The sequence below is a fragment of the Panulirus ornatus genome, chromosome 56 (assembly GCF_036320965.1).
Source record: "Panulirus ornatus isolate Po-2019 chromosome 56, ASM3632096v1, whole genome shotgun sequence".
Taxonomy (NCBI): Eukaryota; Metazoa; Arthropoda; class Malacostraca; order Decapoda; family Palinuridae; genus Panulirus; species Panulirus ornatus.
Window position 1 is genome coordinate 25064185 of NC_092279.1, and position 14856 is coordinate 25079040.

Consider the following 14856-nt stretch of genomic DNA (forward strand, 5'->3'; position numbering starts at 1 on the left):
TATATATATATATATATATATATATATATATATATATATATATATATATATATATCTTTCTTTCAAACTATTGACCATTTCCCGCGTTAGCGAGGTAGCGTTAAGAACAGAGAACTGGGCCTTTGAGGGAATATCCTCACCTGGCCCCTTTCTCTGTTCCTTCTTTTGGAAAAAAAAAAAGCGCCAGGAACATTAGAAGAATGGCCTCATTTGCTCACATCCACACTTTATCTGTCATGGACACGGACTTGAAATTCCCCTATCCACAGCCAAGCTCAATAGACTTTTCTGTGGTTTCTCTTGACCACTTCATATGCCCTGGTTAAGCCCACTGACAGCACGTCGCCCCCCATATACCACGTCGCTCCAATTCGTTCTATCCCATTCAAGCCTCACACTCTCTTGCAGGCTCAGACGCCGATCACTCTAAACATCTTTCACTCCATCCTTCTGTCACCAGTCCGGTTTCCCTCTTCTCCTTTTCTTCTCCACTTCCGACATGTATACTGTCTCGGTCGCCATCTATGTTTAAACTATTTCAACACACCCTCTTTAGCTCTCTCAAACATACTCTCCTCTTCCTTCCCCACTTCTCTCTTACCTTGATCAACCCTTCTCACACAACATACTGTCCTCCAAAATTTGATTTCTAACACATCCACCCTCTTCCATGCATTTTCATCCACGGCCTATGTCATGCACCCATACAACACTGTCTCCGTCCACACACACTCCAGTCCACTCAGGACCTTAGCTTCCCTCATCCATCCCATGGGCGTCCATAGTTCCATCCACTCCCTGGTAACTAAAACACTCTACTTCCTTCCATTCAAACCCACATTCCAGCCAACCTTTCTCTCTCCCTTGCTAAATTTCATAATCTTAATTCTATCTACAGCTGCTCTCAACTTTCTCCTTTCACACACTTCAAACTCAGACACCCGCTTCTACAGTTTCTTAATCGAGTCTGCCACCATATCCTTATCATCATCAAACAATTAACTTGTCTCCCAGGCCCCCTGCCCAAACGGACTGCACACCCGTTCCTCTATCCAAGACTTTCTCATTTACCTCCCTCACTATTCCATCCGTAAAACAGCTATGGTGACATCACATGTCTTCGCCACAGACCGACCATTACCTCGCACCACTCACCTTCCTCTCTTCCTATTCGCACAAACACTTCTTTCAACAGAAACTCCTCACTACTTTCAGCAGTAGTATGAGCTAGATGAGGAGCAATGGTAAATGATAAGCCTCACGTTCATACAATCAAGCTGAGCGTCTGAGGTAATAAATGACCAGAGAAACATAAAAGAAGAAAAAAAAACAAGATGACTGAAGGAAGGCGAGAAAAATGCTAAACATGGGACTGAAACAACAAGACAATGTGGGGGTGGGGGGGCGCAAGGCTTCAGCCCAGATGATGAAGGCTTTGCTCGACCCGTCAGTAAATATGAACCAAAAGGCAATTATAGCCTCCTGCTGAGGAGTGTGTGTGTGTGTGGAGGGGGGTGGAGAGTGAGGTGATCCCTTACGCAGCTGAGGGAGAGAGAGAGGCTTCGGAAGGTAATTATGTGGACGGAGGGGCGGGATGATGATGATGATGATGATGATGATGATGATGCTCCCTGGGGCGGAGGGGGGGTGTAAGGGAGGGAGGGAGAGGGGGAGGGGAAATGGACCTTAAGGGGTGCTGGGTGTAGGGCTGATGGAACCCACCCCTAACCCCCTAAGAAAGGATATCTTTGGAGAGTAGAAGGCCAAAGAATCCAACGATGGGAGGACTGGGATTGATGTGTGTGTGTGTGTGTGTGTGTGTGTGTGTGTGTGTGTGTGTGTGTGGGTGTGTGTGTGTGTGGGAGGGAAGGAAGGAGGGAAGGGAACCTTAAAGGAGCTGATGAAATCCCTGTGTGGTCAGCAAAGATTGTCAGTTCCCTTTGAGGTCAACAATAGGTCAGGTCATCAAAGGGATCTCCTGTCAAGAGCTGGGTGACGGTGGTGCCTACAAGGTGGGGTCAACATGTGGCGGCGCGGGAGAGGAGGCGCCACATCACAAAGACTGACACACAGACGGACGGACGGACGGACGGACGGACGGACGGACAGGTAGGCGGCGGCGGCGGCGGAGGAGGAGGAGGAGGAGGAGGAGGAGGAGGAGGAGGAGGAGGAGATGATGCTGGTGGTGGCTTGGAGGAGGAGGAGATGGTGCTGGTGGTGGCTTGGAGGAGGAGGAGATGGTGCTGGTGGTGGCTTGGAGGAGGAGGAGATGGTGCTGGTGGTGGCTTGGAGGAGGAGGATGTGGTGCTGGTGGTGGCTTGGAGGAGGAGGAGATGGTGCTGGTGGTGGCTTGGAGGAGGAGGAGATGGTGCTGGTGGTGGCTCGGAGGAGGAGGAGATGGTGCTGGTGGTGGCTTGGAGGAGGAGGAGATGGTGCTGGTGGTGGCTTGGAGGAGGAGGAGATGGTGCTGGTGGTGGCTTGGAGGAGGAGGAGATGGTGCTGGTGGTGGCTTGGAGGAGGAGGAGATGGTGCTGGTGGTGGCTTGGAGGAGGAGGAGATGGTGCTGGTGGTGGCTTGGAGGAGGAGGAGATGGTGCTGGTGGTGGCTTGGAGGAGGAGGAGATGGTGCTGGTGGTGGCTTGGAGGAGGAGGAGATGGTGCTGGTGGTGGCTTGGAGGAGGAGGAGATGGTGCTGGTGGTGGCTTGAGAGATACGTTGCCACACGTGATCACTGACACTCATGTGTTTACACCAGGCTGTTACACACACACACAGAGGAACACGTACACGTATAAAGGTACCCACACACACGCCAGCCCACCTACGTGCCTCCACCGTCTGCACATACATACACTTCCACTTATCTTCAGTTACGCGTGCCACTCAATGATACCCATAATTGTACATACGTGAAGGAATTACACGCATTCATACATGTGTAAATTCTTTCTTTCAAACTATTCGCCATTTCCCGCATTAGCAAGGTAGCGTTAAGAACAGAGGACTGGGCCTCTGAGGGAATATCCTCATCTGGCCCCCTTCTCTGTTCCTTCTTTTGGAAAATCAAAAAAAAAAAACAAGAGGGGAGGATTTCCAGCCCCCCGCTCCCTCCCCTTTTAGTCGCCTTCTAAGACACGCAGGGAATACGTGGGAAGTATTCTTTCTCACCTATCCCCAGGGATACATATATATATATATATATATATATATATATATATATATATATATATATATATATATATATATATACATATATACACGAGAGAGAGAGAGAGAGAGAGAGAGAGAGAGAGAGAGAGAGAGAGAGAGAGAGAGAGAGAGAGAGAGAGAGAGAGAGAGAGAGAGAGAGAGAGAGAGAGAGAGAGAGATGATAATTGAATATACATCCCATTTTTTACGGATGTTATATCAGTTAATAATGATACATTAATAAATAAATAAATGTACATGATAAATCCGGATTTGCTTTTAATTACAGAGTGAGTGATAACCATGTCAGATATTGGCTGGTACAGAACTCCTGTACTGAAATACATGATGCTGTACTGAAGGATTGCATGATGCTGTACTGAAGGATTGCATGATGCTGTACTGAAGGATTGCATGATGCTGTATTGAAGGATTGCATGATGCTGTACTGAAGGACTGCATGATGCTGTACTGAAGGATTGCATGATGCTGTACTGAAGGATTGCATGATGCTGTATTGAAGGATTGCATGATGCTGTACTGAAGGATTGCATGATGCTGTACTGAAGGATTGCATGATGCTGTACTGAAGGATTGCATGATGCTGTATTGAAGGATTGCATGATGCTGTACTGAAGGATTGCATGATGCTGTACTGAAGGATTGCATGATGCTGTACTGAAGGATTGCATGATGCTGTACTGAAGGATTGCATGATGCTGTACTGAAGGATTGCATGATGCTGTATTGAAGGATTGCATGATGCTGTACTGAAGGATTGCATGATGCTGTACTGAAAGATTGCATGATGCTGTACTGAAGGATTGCATGATGCTGTACTGAAGGATTGCATGATGCTGTATTGAAGGATTGCATGATGCTGTACTGAAGGATTGCATGATGCTGTACTGAAGGATTGCATGATGCTGTACTGAAGGATTGCATGATGCTGTACTGAAGGATTGCATGATGCTGTACTGAAGGATTGCATGATGCTGTACTGAAGGATTGCATGATGCTGTACTGAAGGACTGCATGATGCTGTACTGAAGGATTGCATGATGCTGTACTGAAGGATTGCATGATGCTGTACTGAAGGACTGCATGATGCTGTACTGAAGGGCTGCATGATGCTGTACTGACGGATTGCATGATGCTGTACTGAAGGATTGCATGATGCTGTACTGAAGGATTGCATGATGCTGTACTGAAGGGCTGCATGATGCTGTACTGAAGGATTGCATGATGCTGTACTGACGGATTGCATGATGCTGTACTGACGGATTGCATGATGCTGTACTGAAGGATTGCATGATGCTATACTGAAGGATTGCATGATGCTGTCCTGAAGGATTGCATGATGCTGTCCTGAAGGATTGCATGATGCTGTACTGAAGGATTGCATGATGCTGTACCGAAGGACTGCATGATGCTGTACTGAAGGATTGCATGATGCTGTACTGAAGGATTGCATGATGCTGTACTGAAGGATTGCATGATGCTGTACTGAAGGATTGCATGATGCTGTACTGAAGGATTGCATGATGCTGTACTGAAGGATTGCATGATGCTGTACTGAAGGATTTCATTCATTCTCTCATGCTAAGAGCTGGACAGATTTCAGTATCCCGTGCCCTTTTTTTTATCCTTGGGCAAAACATATCGGATCTTTGAAGGTAATTAACCCGGGTTTTATAACATCTAGATGACAATAAGCTCTTCCCTCATAACAAGTTAATTACACTGTAGCAATTTCGTTTCACGTCATTAGGTCGGTATTTTCCACTAATAGCACTTCAAAGCAGATGCAGTTATCAAAACATCACTTATTGCAATCTAGAAAATTATTATCGATATCTAAAATGTTCTATTTGTTTATTTATTACAATTATCCTAGTCATGTTGCAACAACCATATCAGGGATATCCCATATATATATATATATATATATATATATATATATATATATATATATATATATATATATATTTTTTTTTTTTCTTGCTTTGTCGCTGTCTCCCGCGTTTGCGAGGTAGCGCAAGGAAACAGACGAAAGAAATGGCCCAACCCACCCCCATACACATGTATATACATACGTCCACACACGCAAATATACATACCTACACAGCTTTCCATGGTTTACCCCAGACGCTTCACATGCCCTGATTCAATCCACTGACAGCACGTCAACCCCGGTATACCACATCGATCCAATTCACTCTATTCCTTGCCCTCCTTTCACCCTCCTTCATGTTCAGGCCCCGATCACACAAAATCTTTTTCACTCCATCTTTCCACCTACAATTTGGTCTCCCACTTCTCCTCGTTCCCTCCACCTCCGACACATATATCCTCTTGGTCAATCTTTCCTCACTCATTCTCTCCATGTGCCCAAACCATTTCAAAACACCCTCTTCTGCTCTCTCAACCACGCTCTTTTTATTTCCACACATCTCTCTTACCCTTCCGTTACTTACTCGATCAAACCACCTCACACCACACATTGTTCTCAAACATCTCATTTCCAGCACATCCATCCTCCTGCGCACAACTCTATCCATAGCCCACGCCTCGCAACCATACAACATTGTTGGAACCATATATATATATATATACACACACACACACACACACACACACACACACACACACATATATATATATATATATATATATATATATATATATATATATATATATATATATATATATATATATATATATATATTTTTTTTTTTTTTTTTTTTTATACCTCGTCGCTGTCTCCCGCGGTTGCGAGGTAGCGCAAGGGAACAGACGAAAGAAATGGCCCAACCCCCCCCATACACATGTACATACACACGTCCACACACGCAAATATACATACCTACACAGCTTTCCAAGGTTTACCCCGGACGCTTCACATGCCTTGATTCAATCCACTGACAGCACGTCAACCCCTGTATACCACATCGCTCCAATTCACTCTATTCCTTGCCCTCCTTTCACCCTCCTGCATGTTCAGGCCCCGATCACACAAAATCCTTTTCACTCCATCTTTCCACCTCCACTTTGGTCTCCCTCTTCTCCTCGTTCCCTCCACCTCCGACACATATATCCTTTTGGTCAATCTTTCCTCACTCATTCTCTCCATGTGCCCAAACCATTTCAAAACACCCTCTTCTGCTCTCTCAACCACGCTCTTTTTATTTCCACACATCTCTCTTACCCTTACGTTACTTACTCGATCAAACCACCTCACACCACACATTGTCCTCAAACATCTCATTTCCAGCACATCCATCCTCCTGCGCACAACTCTATCCATAGCCCACGCCTCGCAACCATACAACATTGTTGGAACCACTATTCCTTCAAACATACCCATTTTTGCTTTCCGAGATAATGTTCTCGACTTCCACACATTTTTCAAGGCTCCCAAAATTTTCGCCCCCTCCCCCACCCTATGATCCACTTCCGCTTCCATGGTTCCATCCGCTGACAGATCCACTCCCAGATATCTAAAACACTTCACTTCCTCCAGTTTTTCTCCATTTAAACTCACCTCCCAATTGACTTGACCCTCAACCCTACTGTACCTAATAACCTTGCTCTTATTCACATTTACTCTTAACTTTCTTCTTCCACACACTTTACCAAACTCCGTCACCAGCTTCTGCAGTTTCTCACATGAATCCGCCACCAGCGCTGTATCATCAGCGAACAACAACTGACTCACTTCCCAAGCTCTCTCATCCCCAACAGACTTCATACTTGCCCCTCTTTCCAAGACTCTTGCATTTACCTCCCTAACAACCCCATCCATAAACAAATTAAACAACCATGGAGACATCACACACCCCTGCCGCAAACCTACATTCACTGAGAACCAATCACTTTCCTCTCTTCCTACACGTACACATGCCTTACATCCTCGATAAAAACTTTTCACTGCTTCTAACAACTTGCCTCCCACACCATATATTCTATATATATATTCTATTATACTTTGTCGCTGTCTCCCGCGTCAGCGAGGTAGCGCAAGGAAACAGACGTGGAATGGCCCAACCCACCCACATACACGTTTGATACATCAACGCCCATACACAAACATATACATTTCAACGTATACATACATATACAAACACAGACATATACATTTATACACATGTACATAATCATACTTGCTGGCTTCATCCATTCGCATCGCCACCCCATCACACATGAAATAGATAGATAGATAGATAGAGAGAGAGAGAGAGAGAGAGAGAGAGAGAGAGAGAGAGAGAGAGAGAGAGAGAGAGAGAGAGAGAGAGAGAGAGAGAGAGAGAGCAGAAATCTCCCCTTTAATCTAGAGAACACTAGCGTATCACTTTTCCAGATAACACATGTTTTTTAAAGCGACCTCACAAGTAATCGGTTCTCTCCCCCTCCCTCCACCACAGTCCTCTCCCTCCCTCCATTACAGTCCTCTACCTCCCTCCACCACAGTTCACTCCCTCCCTCCACCACAGTCTTCTCCCTCCCTCATTCACAGTCCTCTCCCTCCCTCCACCACAGTCCTCTACCTCCCTCCACCACAGTCTTCTCCCTCCCTCCATCACAGTCCTCTCCCTCCCTCCATCACAGTCCTCTCCCTCCCTCCACCACAGTCCTCTACCTCCCTCCACCACAGTCCTCTCCCTCCCTCCATCACAGTCCTCTCCTTCCCTCTACCACAGTCCTCTCACTCCCTCCACCACAGTCCTCTCCCTCCCTCCACCACAGTCCTCTACCTCCCTCCACCACAGTCCTCTACCTCCATCCACCACAGTCTTCTCCCTCCCTCCATCACAGTCTTCTCCCTCCCTCCATCACAGTCCTCTCCCTCCCTCCACCACAGTCCTCCTTCTCTCTCTCTCTCTCTCTCTCTCTCTCTCTCTCTCTCTCTCTCTCTCTCTCTCTCTCTCTCTCTCTCTCTTTCCCCACGTCCTCTACAGATCATCTCCCCCCGCCATCCCCCAGGGGTCCGTGGTATACCCCCAGGTGGCGGACATCATCAGGGGCGCCTGTGAGGGGGGACGACGCCGCCACAACCCTCCCCCTCCAGAAGCCCCCCCAACAAAGCCAGGGGGGGGGTCACCAGGGCGTGATTAGGAGGGACCAGGTAATCACCAGGAGAGAGAGAGAGAGAGAAAGAGAGAGAGAGAGAGAGAGAGAGAGAGAGAGAGAGAGAGAGAGAGAGAGAGAGAGAGAGAGAGGCGCGCACCTCTCACCTGAGGCTGCTCTCTCTCTCTCTCTCTCTCTCTCTCTCTCTCTCTCTCTCTCTCTCTCTCTCTCTCTCTCTCTCTCTCGACCTCCCCCCTCAACTCTCACCTCCCTTGTGGGAAATGCTTGGCCACGTGTGGCCAGGGCCGCCACCACTTTCACGTCCCACCTACAACCATCATACCACCCACCTACAACCACTGTCATATCACCCCACCGAGAATTATCATCACATCGCCCCACCTGCGATTCGTTTTCATAACACCCACCTACAACCAGTATCATATCACCCACTTACAACCACCATCACATCGCCCGACTACAACCGTCGTACCACCCACCTACAACCATCATACTACCCACCTACAACCATCATACCACCCGCCAGTCATTACCTGTCTCTCCATCTATCTATATAGGCAACTATGTGTCATCTATGTTATCTATGTATATATATATATATATATATATATATATATATATATATATATATATATATATATATATATATATAAGAACAAAATTCTATGTGCAATTTATGTAGAGATTTTGTGAAGTCTTCCCTTGACCACACACACACACACACACACACACACACACACACACACTGACGTCATACCCTCACTTCTCACCAATTCTTTCCTTCAACGAACCACCACACCACACCACACCACACTCTCACACATGCATCATCATCCTCTCACCATCGCTCTCCCTCACCCACACACCATATAACTCTCACTCACTCACTCACCAACACGGGAGAGCTCTTAAAACTCTCCTTAACCCCATTATGGCTATGACCAGCTCTCACACACTCTCCCCCTCACTCTCACCCGTGAGTAACACACTCCGGTCATCACCAGGACCTGTCCACATCTCACGTCCCTCCCCAGTAAAGACGTCAATCACTAAAAGAAAAAAACAAAATAGCATCAACTTCCCGACACGCGTCAATCTCTTGCTACGGGTAGGGCGAGACGCGTCTCCCCAGCAACGCTGCCTCTTCAACTGGACGTTTGAATACGTTCCCATTTTCTACGACGGGGGATCAAAACGTCTTCCCACTTTGGGTCTTTCTTCTTATATATAAATCCGTTCACTTGAAAGTCCATAAAAGATGTATTTCACAAACAAAATAATATATATATATATATATATATATATATATATATATATATATATATATATGGGGGAGGGGGCGAAGAACATTATCTCGGAAAGCAAAAATGGGTATGTTTGAAGGAATAGTGGTTCCAACAATGTTGTATGGTTGCGAGGCGTGGGTTATGGATAGAGTTGTGCGCACGAGGATGGATGTGCTGGAAATGAGATGTTTGAGGACAATGTGTGGTGTGAGGTGGTTTGATCGAGTGAGTAACGTAAGGGTAAGAGAGATGTGTGGAAATAAAAAGAGCGTGGTTGAGAGAGCAGAAGAGGGTGTTTTAAAGTGGTTTGGGCACATGGAGAGGATGAGTGAGGAAAGATTGACCAAGAGGATATATGTGTCGGAGGTGGAGGGAGCAAGGAGAAGAGGGAGACCAAATTGGAGGTGGAAAGATGGAGTGAAAAAGATTTTGTGTGATCGGGGCCTGAACATGCAGGAGGGTGAAAGGAGGGCAAGGAATAGAGTGAATTGGAGCGATGTGGTATACCGGGGTTGACGTGCTGTCAGTGGATTGAATCAAGGCATGTGAAGCGTCTGGGGTAAGCCATGGAAAGCTGTGTAGGTATGTATATTTGCGTGTGTGGACGTATGTATATACTACATGTGTATGGGGGGGGTTGGGCCATTTCTTTCGTCTGTTTCCTTGCGCTACCTCGCAAACGCGGGAGACAGCGACAAAGTATAAAAATATATATATATATATATATATATATATATGGTAAACATGTGATTGTCTTGGACAATCGCTTGTTTACCAAATGGCGTCCTAGCGTCGTCTCTTCGATGTATATCAACTGACTGTTATATTTCTCTCTTGTGTCTCCCCTGATGATGTGATTATTACACGAAAGTGCACTTGGGAACTTATCGTGTTTCATATTCCGTTTACTCACAGGAATATCTAGATCACGCGCAAAATTGTGATCCTATCCAATATATATATATATATATATATTTCTTTCTTTTTTCTTTCAAACTATTCGCCATTTCCCGCATTAGCGAGGTAGCGTTAAGAACAGAGGAGTGGGCCTTTGAGGGAATACCCTCACCTGGCCCAATTCTCTGTTCCTTCTTTTGGAAAATTAAAAAAAAACGAGAGGGGAGGATTTCCAGCCCCCCGCTCCCTCCCCTTTTAGTCGCCTTCTACGACACGCAGGGAATACGTGGGAAGTATTCTTTCTCCCCTATCCCCAGGGATGATATATATATATATATATATATATATATATATATATATATATATATATATATATATATATATATATTCGTATGAAGAGTGAGAAGGGAACAATACATGATGGAAACATGTTGCCTGCCAACACAAAGGTCATACTCACACCAGAATATTCTCCCCACGACTGATGTCTGTACGGTCTGTGTCCACATTTTTGATGGTGTGCACTTTTGATATCGTACCACACCACTACCATTTTTCAATAGGACTTTGGCAGTTTCAAGGCTGTGCTTCAATCAGGAGCAGGGCAATGATGGACTACCTTGCCGTGGGAAGTTTCCTCGGCGAGACTTTACTGACTTTTATGAGCGGAGAGTGATGCAGCTTCGCCCAAGTGACTTTACACACTCAGTGTCCAGCAAAACTGATGTTTGCATTGATATATATATACATACATATATATATATATATATATATATATATATATATATATATATATATATATATATATATATATATATATATATATATGAACAACATAATATCCTCCAATTGCAAGGATTCGAACCCAGGTCCTTATGCGAGGTAGGCGAGTTTGCTACGGCTCGGCTATAATCGACCCCTCTCAGGAAATGACTATTCGATTACATGTAATCGCATTACCTCTTCGTCTCACATCAGTGAGCAACGGGGTCTAAACTGGTCAAATCCCATCTGGCTTACACAACCAAAAGCTAGCATTTTACAGAAGTTTACTGTACAAACGCGGAGGTATATGAACACGGATATGATGTGAGACGAAGGGTATTCGATTACTTGTAATCGAATAGTCATTTCACTATGGGGGCGATCATAGCCTAGCCGGAGCGAACCCACCTACCACGCATACGGACCTGGATTCGAATCCTGGCTGTTGGAGGATATTATTGTGTTCTGTGAAAAATGACAGCTAGAGAATAGGATGTGAGCAAATGCGGCTTTTTCTTCGTTTGTTCCTGGCGCTACCATGCTAACGCGGGAAACGCCAAACAAGTATGAAACAAGAAAAGGACTTCTTTTCCTCCCCTACGATCCCCATATGGGGTTCTCACAGCGTCAAGGAAGCTTACCACGTCTATTGGGCGAAGCTACAGATCAAAAAGTTCGGTGATGTGTGTGTGTCTGTGTGAGGCGAGCGCAGAACGATGAATCGGGTAAGTGTTTGAGTATCTTAGGCCTGAAGGGACTTGAAATGTGTTGAACTGGTGCTTGTAGATTTTGGAAGAGATGGGTGGTGTACAGAACACAGATGAGAAAGCGTAACTCGTACATACCTAGGGGTTGCAGTTTCAGTAAGGTGTATGTCTGGTGAAATGGAGTTTATAAAGACTGTGTTGAGAGTGATGGATGTTTAGTGGTTGACGGATCATTAGGATATATATATATATATATATATATATATATACATATATATATATATATATATATATATATATATATATATATATATATATATAATATATATATATATATATATATATAAAGAAAAAAAATATGTATATATATATATATATATATATATATATATATATATATATATATATATCCCTGGGGATAGGGGATTAAGAATACTTCCCACGTATTCCCTGCGTGTCGTAGAAGGCGACTAAAAGGGGAGGGAGCGGGGGGCTGGAAATCCTCCCCTCTCGTTTTTTTTTTTTTTTTTAATCTTCCAAAAGAAGGAACAAAGGGGGCCAGGTGAGGATATTCCATAAAAGGCCCAGTCCTCTGTTCCTAACGCTACCTCGCTAACGCGGGAAATGGCGAATAGTTTAAAAGAAAAAAAAGATATATAAATATATGTGTGTGTGTGTGTGTGTGTGTGTGTGTGTGTGTGTGAATCCATTTGTGCAACAGATTAAAGGCTACAGTAAGCGTTGCGATCAATGTACCTCATCAATATAAACCCTATATTGCATATATTGCTCGATAGGCTAGATTCTAATTGGAAAAAACAATCGGTAAAATCTATTTAATTCTACACGCCCAACAATCGATTCCAATCTAATTTTCATAACAACGTAACATACTTTTTAAATACAGTTTCTCAGATCACGGGTTACCAAAAAGGAATTCTTTTAAGCTGCTGATTAATGATCAAAGGGACACAGAGTTAAAATTGACGAAACTTATGAAACCAGACGTTATTTCGTCTCTGAATATTGCAACATGTGAGACTTTATATATATATATATATATATATATATATATATATATATATATATATATATATATATATATATATATATATATAATCATTCAATGTACTTGATGTTTTTTATCGTAATATTAGATAATCAGTTATAGTCCTATCTCTGACACAATAATGAATAATGATAATAATGATAATAACAATAATAATGATAATAATAATAATAATAATAATAATAATAGCAGTCTTCACCTACCCACTATCTGGTGTCTCGACCAGAAGGGCTGGCCCCGTGCCACAGGGCGGCCGCTGGGGCCCCTGCAGACCCCGCTGGGGTCCCCGCCCCCGCCACACGCTGACCCCAAGGTCACAGGCGGGGTCCCCGAGGTGCACCCGCTTGATCGTGCACACGACCCCGGGGCTCAGCTCCTCCCGACGGCGTCCACGGCGACCGAGCGACGACCCGACCCCGGCGCCGCTGCTACTACGACGACCAGGTGACCCTCCGCCGCCGTACATGTCCTCACCCTCGTCGTCCTCATCCTACCAGAGCAGGTCAAAGGTTACCACGGAGGAGGTATGAGCGGGTCAAAGGTTACCACGGAGAGGTATGAGCGGGTCAAAGGTTACCACGGAGGAGGTGTGAGCGGGTCAAAGGTTACCACGGAGGAGGTATGAGCGGGTCAAAGGTTACCACGGAGGAGGTATGAGCGGGTCAAATGTTACCACGGAGGAGGTATGAGCAGGTCAAAGGCTACCACGGAGAGATGTGAGCAAGTCAAAGCTTACCACAGAGAGGTATGAGCAGGTTAAAGGTTACCACGGAGAGGTATAAGAAGGTCAAAGGTTACCACGGAGGTATGAGCGGGTCAAAGGTTACCACGGAGAGGTATGAGCAGGTCAGAGGTTACCACGGCGAGGGAAGAGCAGGTCAAAGGTTACCACGGAGAGGCAAGAGCAGGTCAAAGGTTTGGAGAAGAGACCGGGGGAGACCAAAGGTCACGAAGGACGGTCAGCAGAGGTCAAAGGTCACGGAGGACTGTCAGCAGAGGGCAATGGTTATGGCGAGAGGTCAGATGAGGCCAAAAGTCACCATGGTGGGTCAGGGGAGGTCATATGTTTCCGAGAAGGCGCCGGGAAAGGCCAAGAGCACGATGGAGGGCCAGAAGAGGTCAAAGGTTGTGGCGAGAGGACGGGAGAGGTCAAAGGTCACGACGTAAGGCCAGAGAAGGTCAAGGGCTAAAGGAAGGAGGCGCTGGGAAATGGCTAAGGAAATGCTAGGAATAAGTTATGGAAGGGATGAGAAAGCCTACTGCATGAAATGGGAAGCAATGCTAAGGACATTAGGAAGGACCAAGGAATGGAGTAGGTAAGGTGCAGAGAAGGGCCAAGGAACGGACTACGTGACGTGTTGGGAAGGAGACAAGGAACGGACTATATACCACATAAGGAAGAGATGGAGAAGGAACTCGTGACAGACAAGTTAAGGAAGGACTGAGGAAGGACAGGTCAGAGGGAAGGGGAAACACCTAGTGACGAACTGAAGAAGCCAGGTCAACATCAAGATCAGGAGAGGTCAGGGGTCAAGAGTATGGGCTGGAGAGAGAGAAAAAAAAAAGGACAAAAAAGGTAAAAGGAAAGGTAAACCGAAGGAGGCACAAGAGTGTTAGATACTACCTAAGAAATTACGAAGGAGGAGAGAAAGGGATCGAATCAGTATATATTCAAACAGGATCATGCAACCTGGTCATCTCTGATTTCTAAATGAATAACGCGTTAATGTGAATCGTATAAAAAAAAAACCAGAATTCATTAGAATCATAAAAACAAAAGCTACCTTAAAAGCCACTCATGGTACTCGTAACACACTACTTCCACAGAGAAATTACTCTCAAAAGTGTTAACAAAT

The 14856-nt window shown here is 45.1% G+C and overlaps 1 protein-coding gene across 9 annotated transcripts in view; it reads right to left on the reverse strand.

Moving 5' to 3' along the window:
- LOC139766023 (uncharacterized) overlaps nt 1-14856 on the reverse strand; it is a 423019-nt gene that overhangs the window by 23618 nt on the left and 384545 nt on the right. For all 9 annotated transcript variants that reach the window (XM_071694136.1, XM_071694137.1, XM_071694132.1 and 6 more), the window contains one exon: nt 13204-13490. In XM_071694136.1, coding sequence (XP_071550237.1) covers nt 13204-13490 — 287 coding nt within the window. The remainder of the gene's footprint in view (nt 1-13203; nt 13491-14856) is intronic.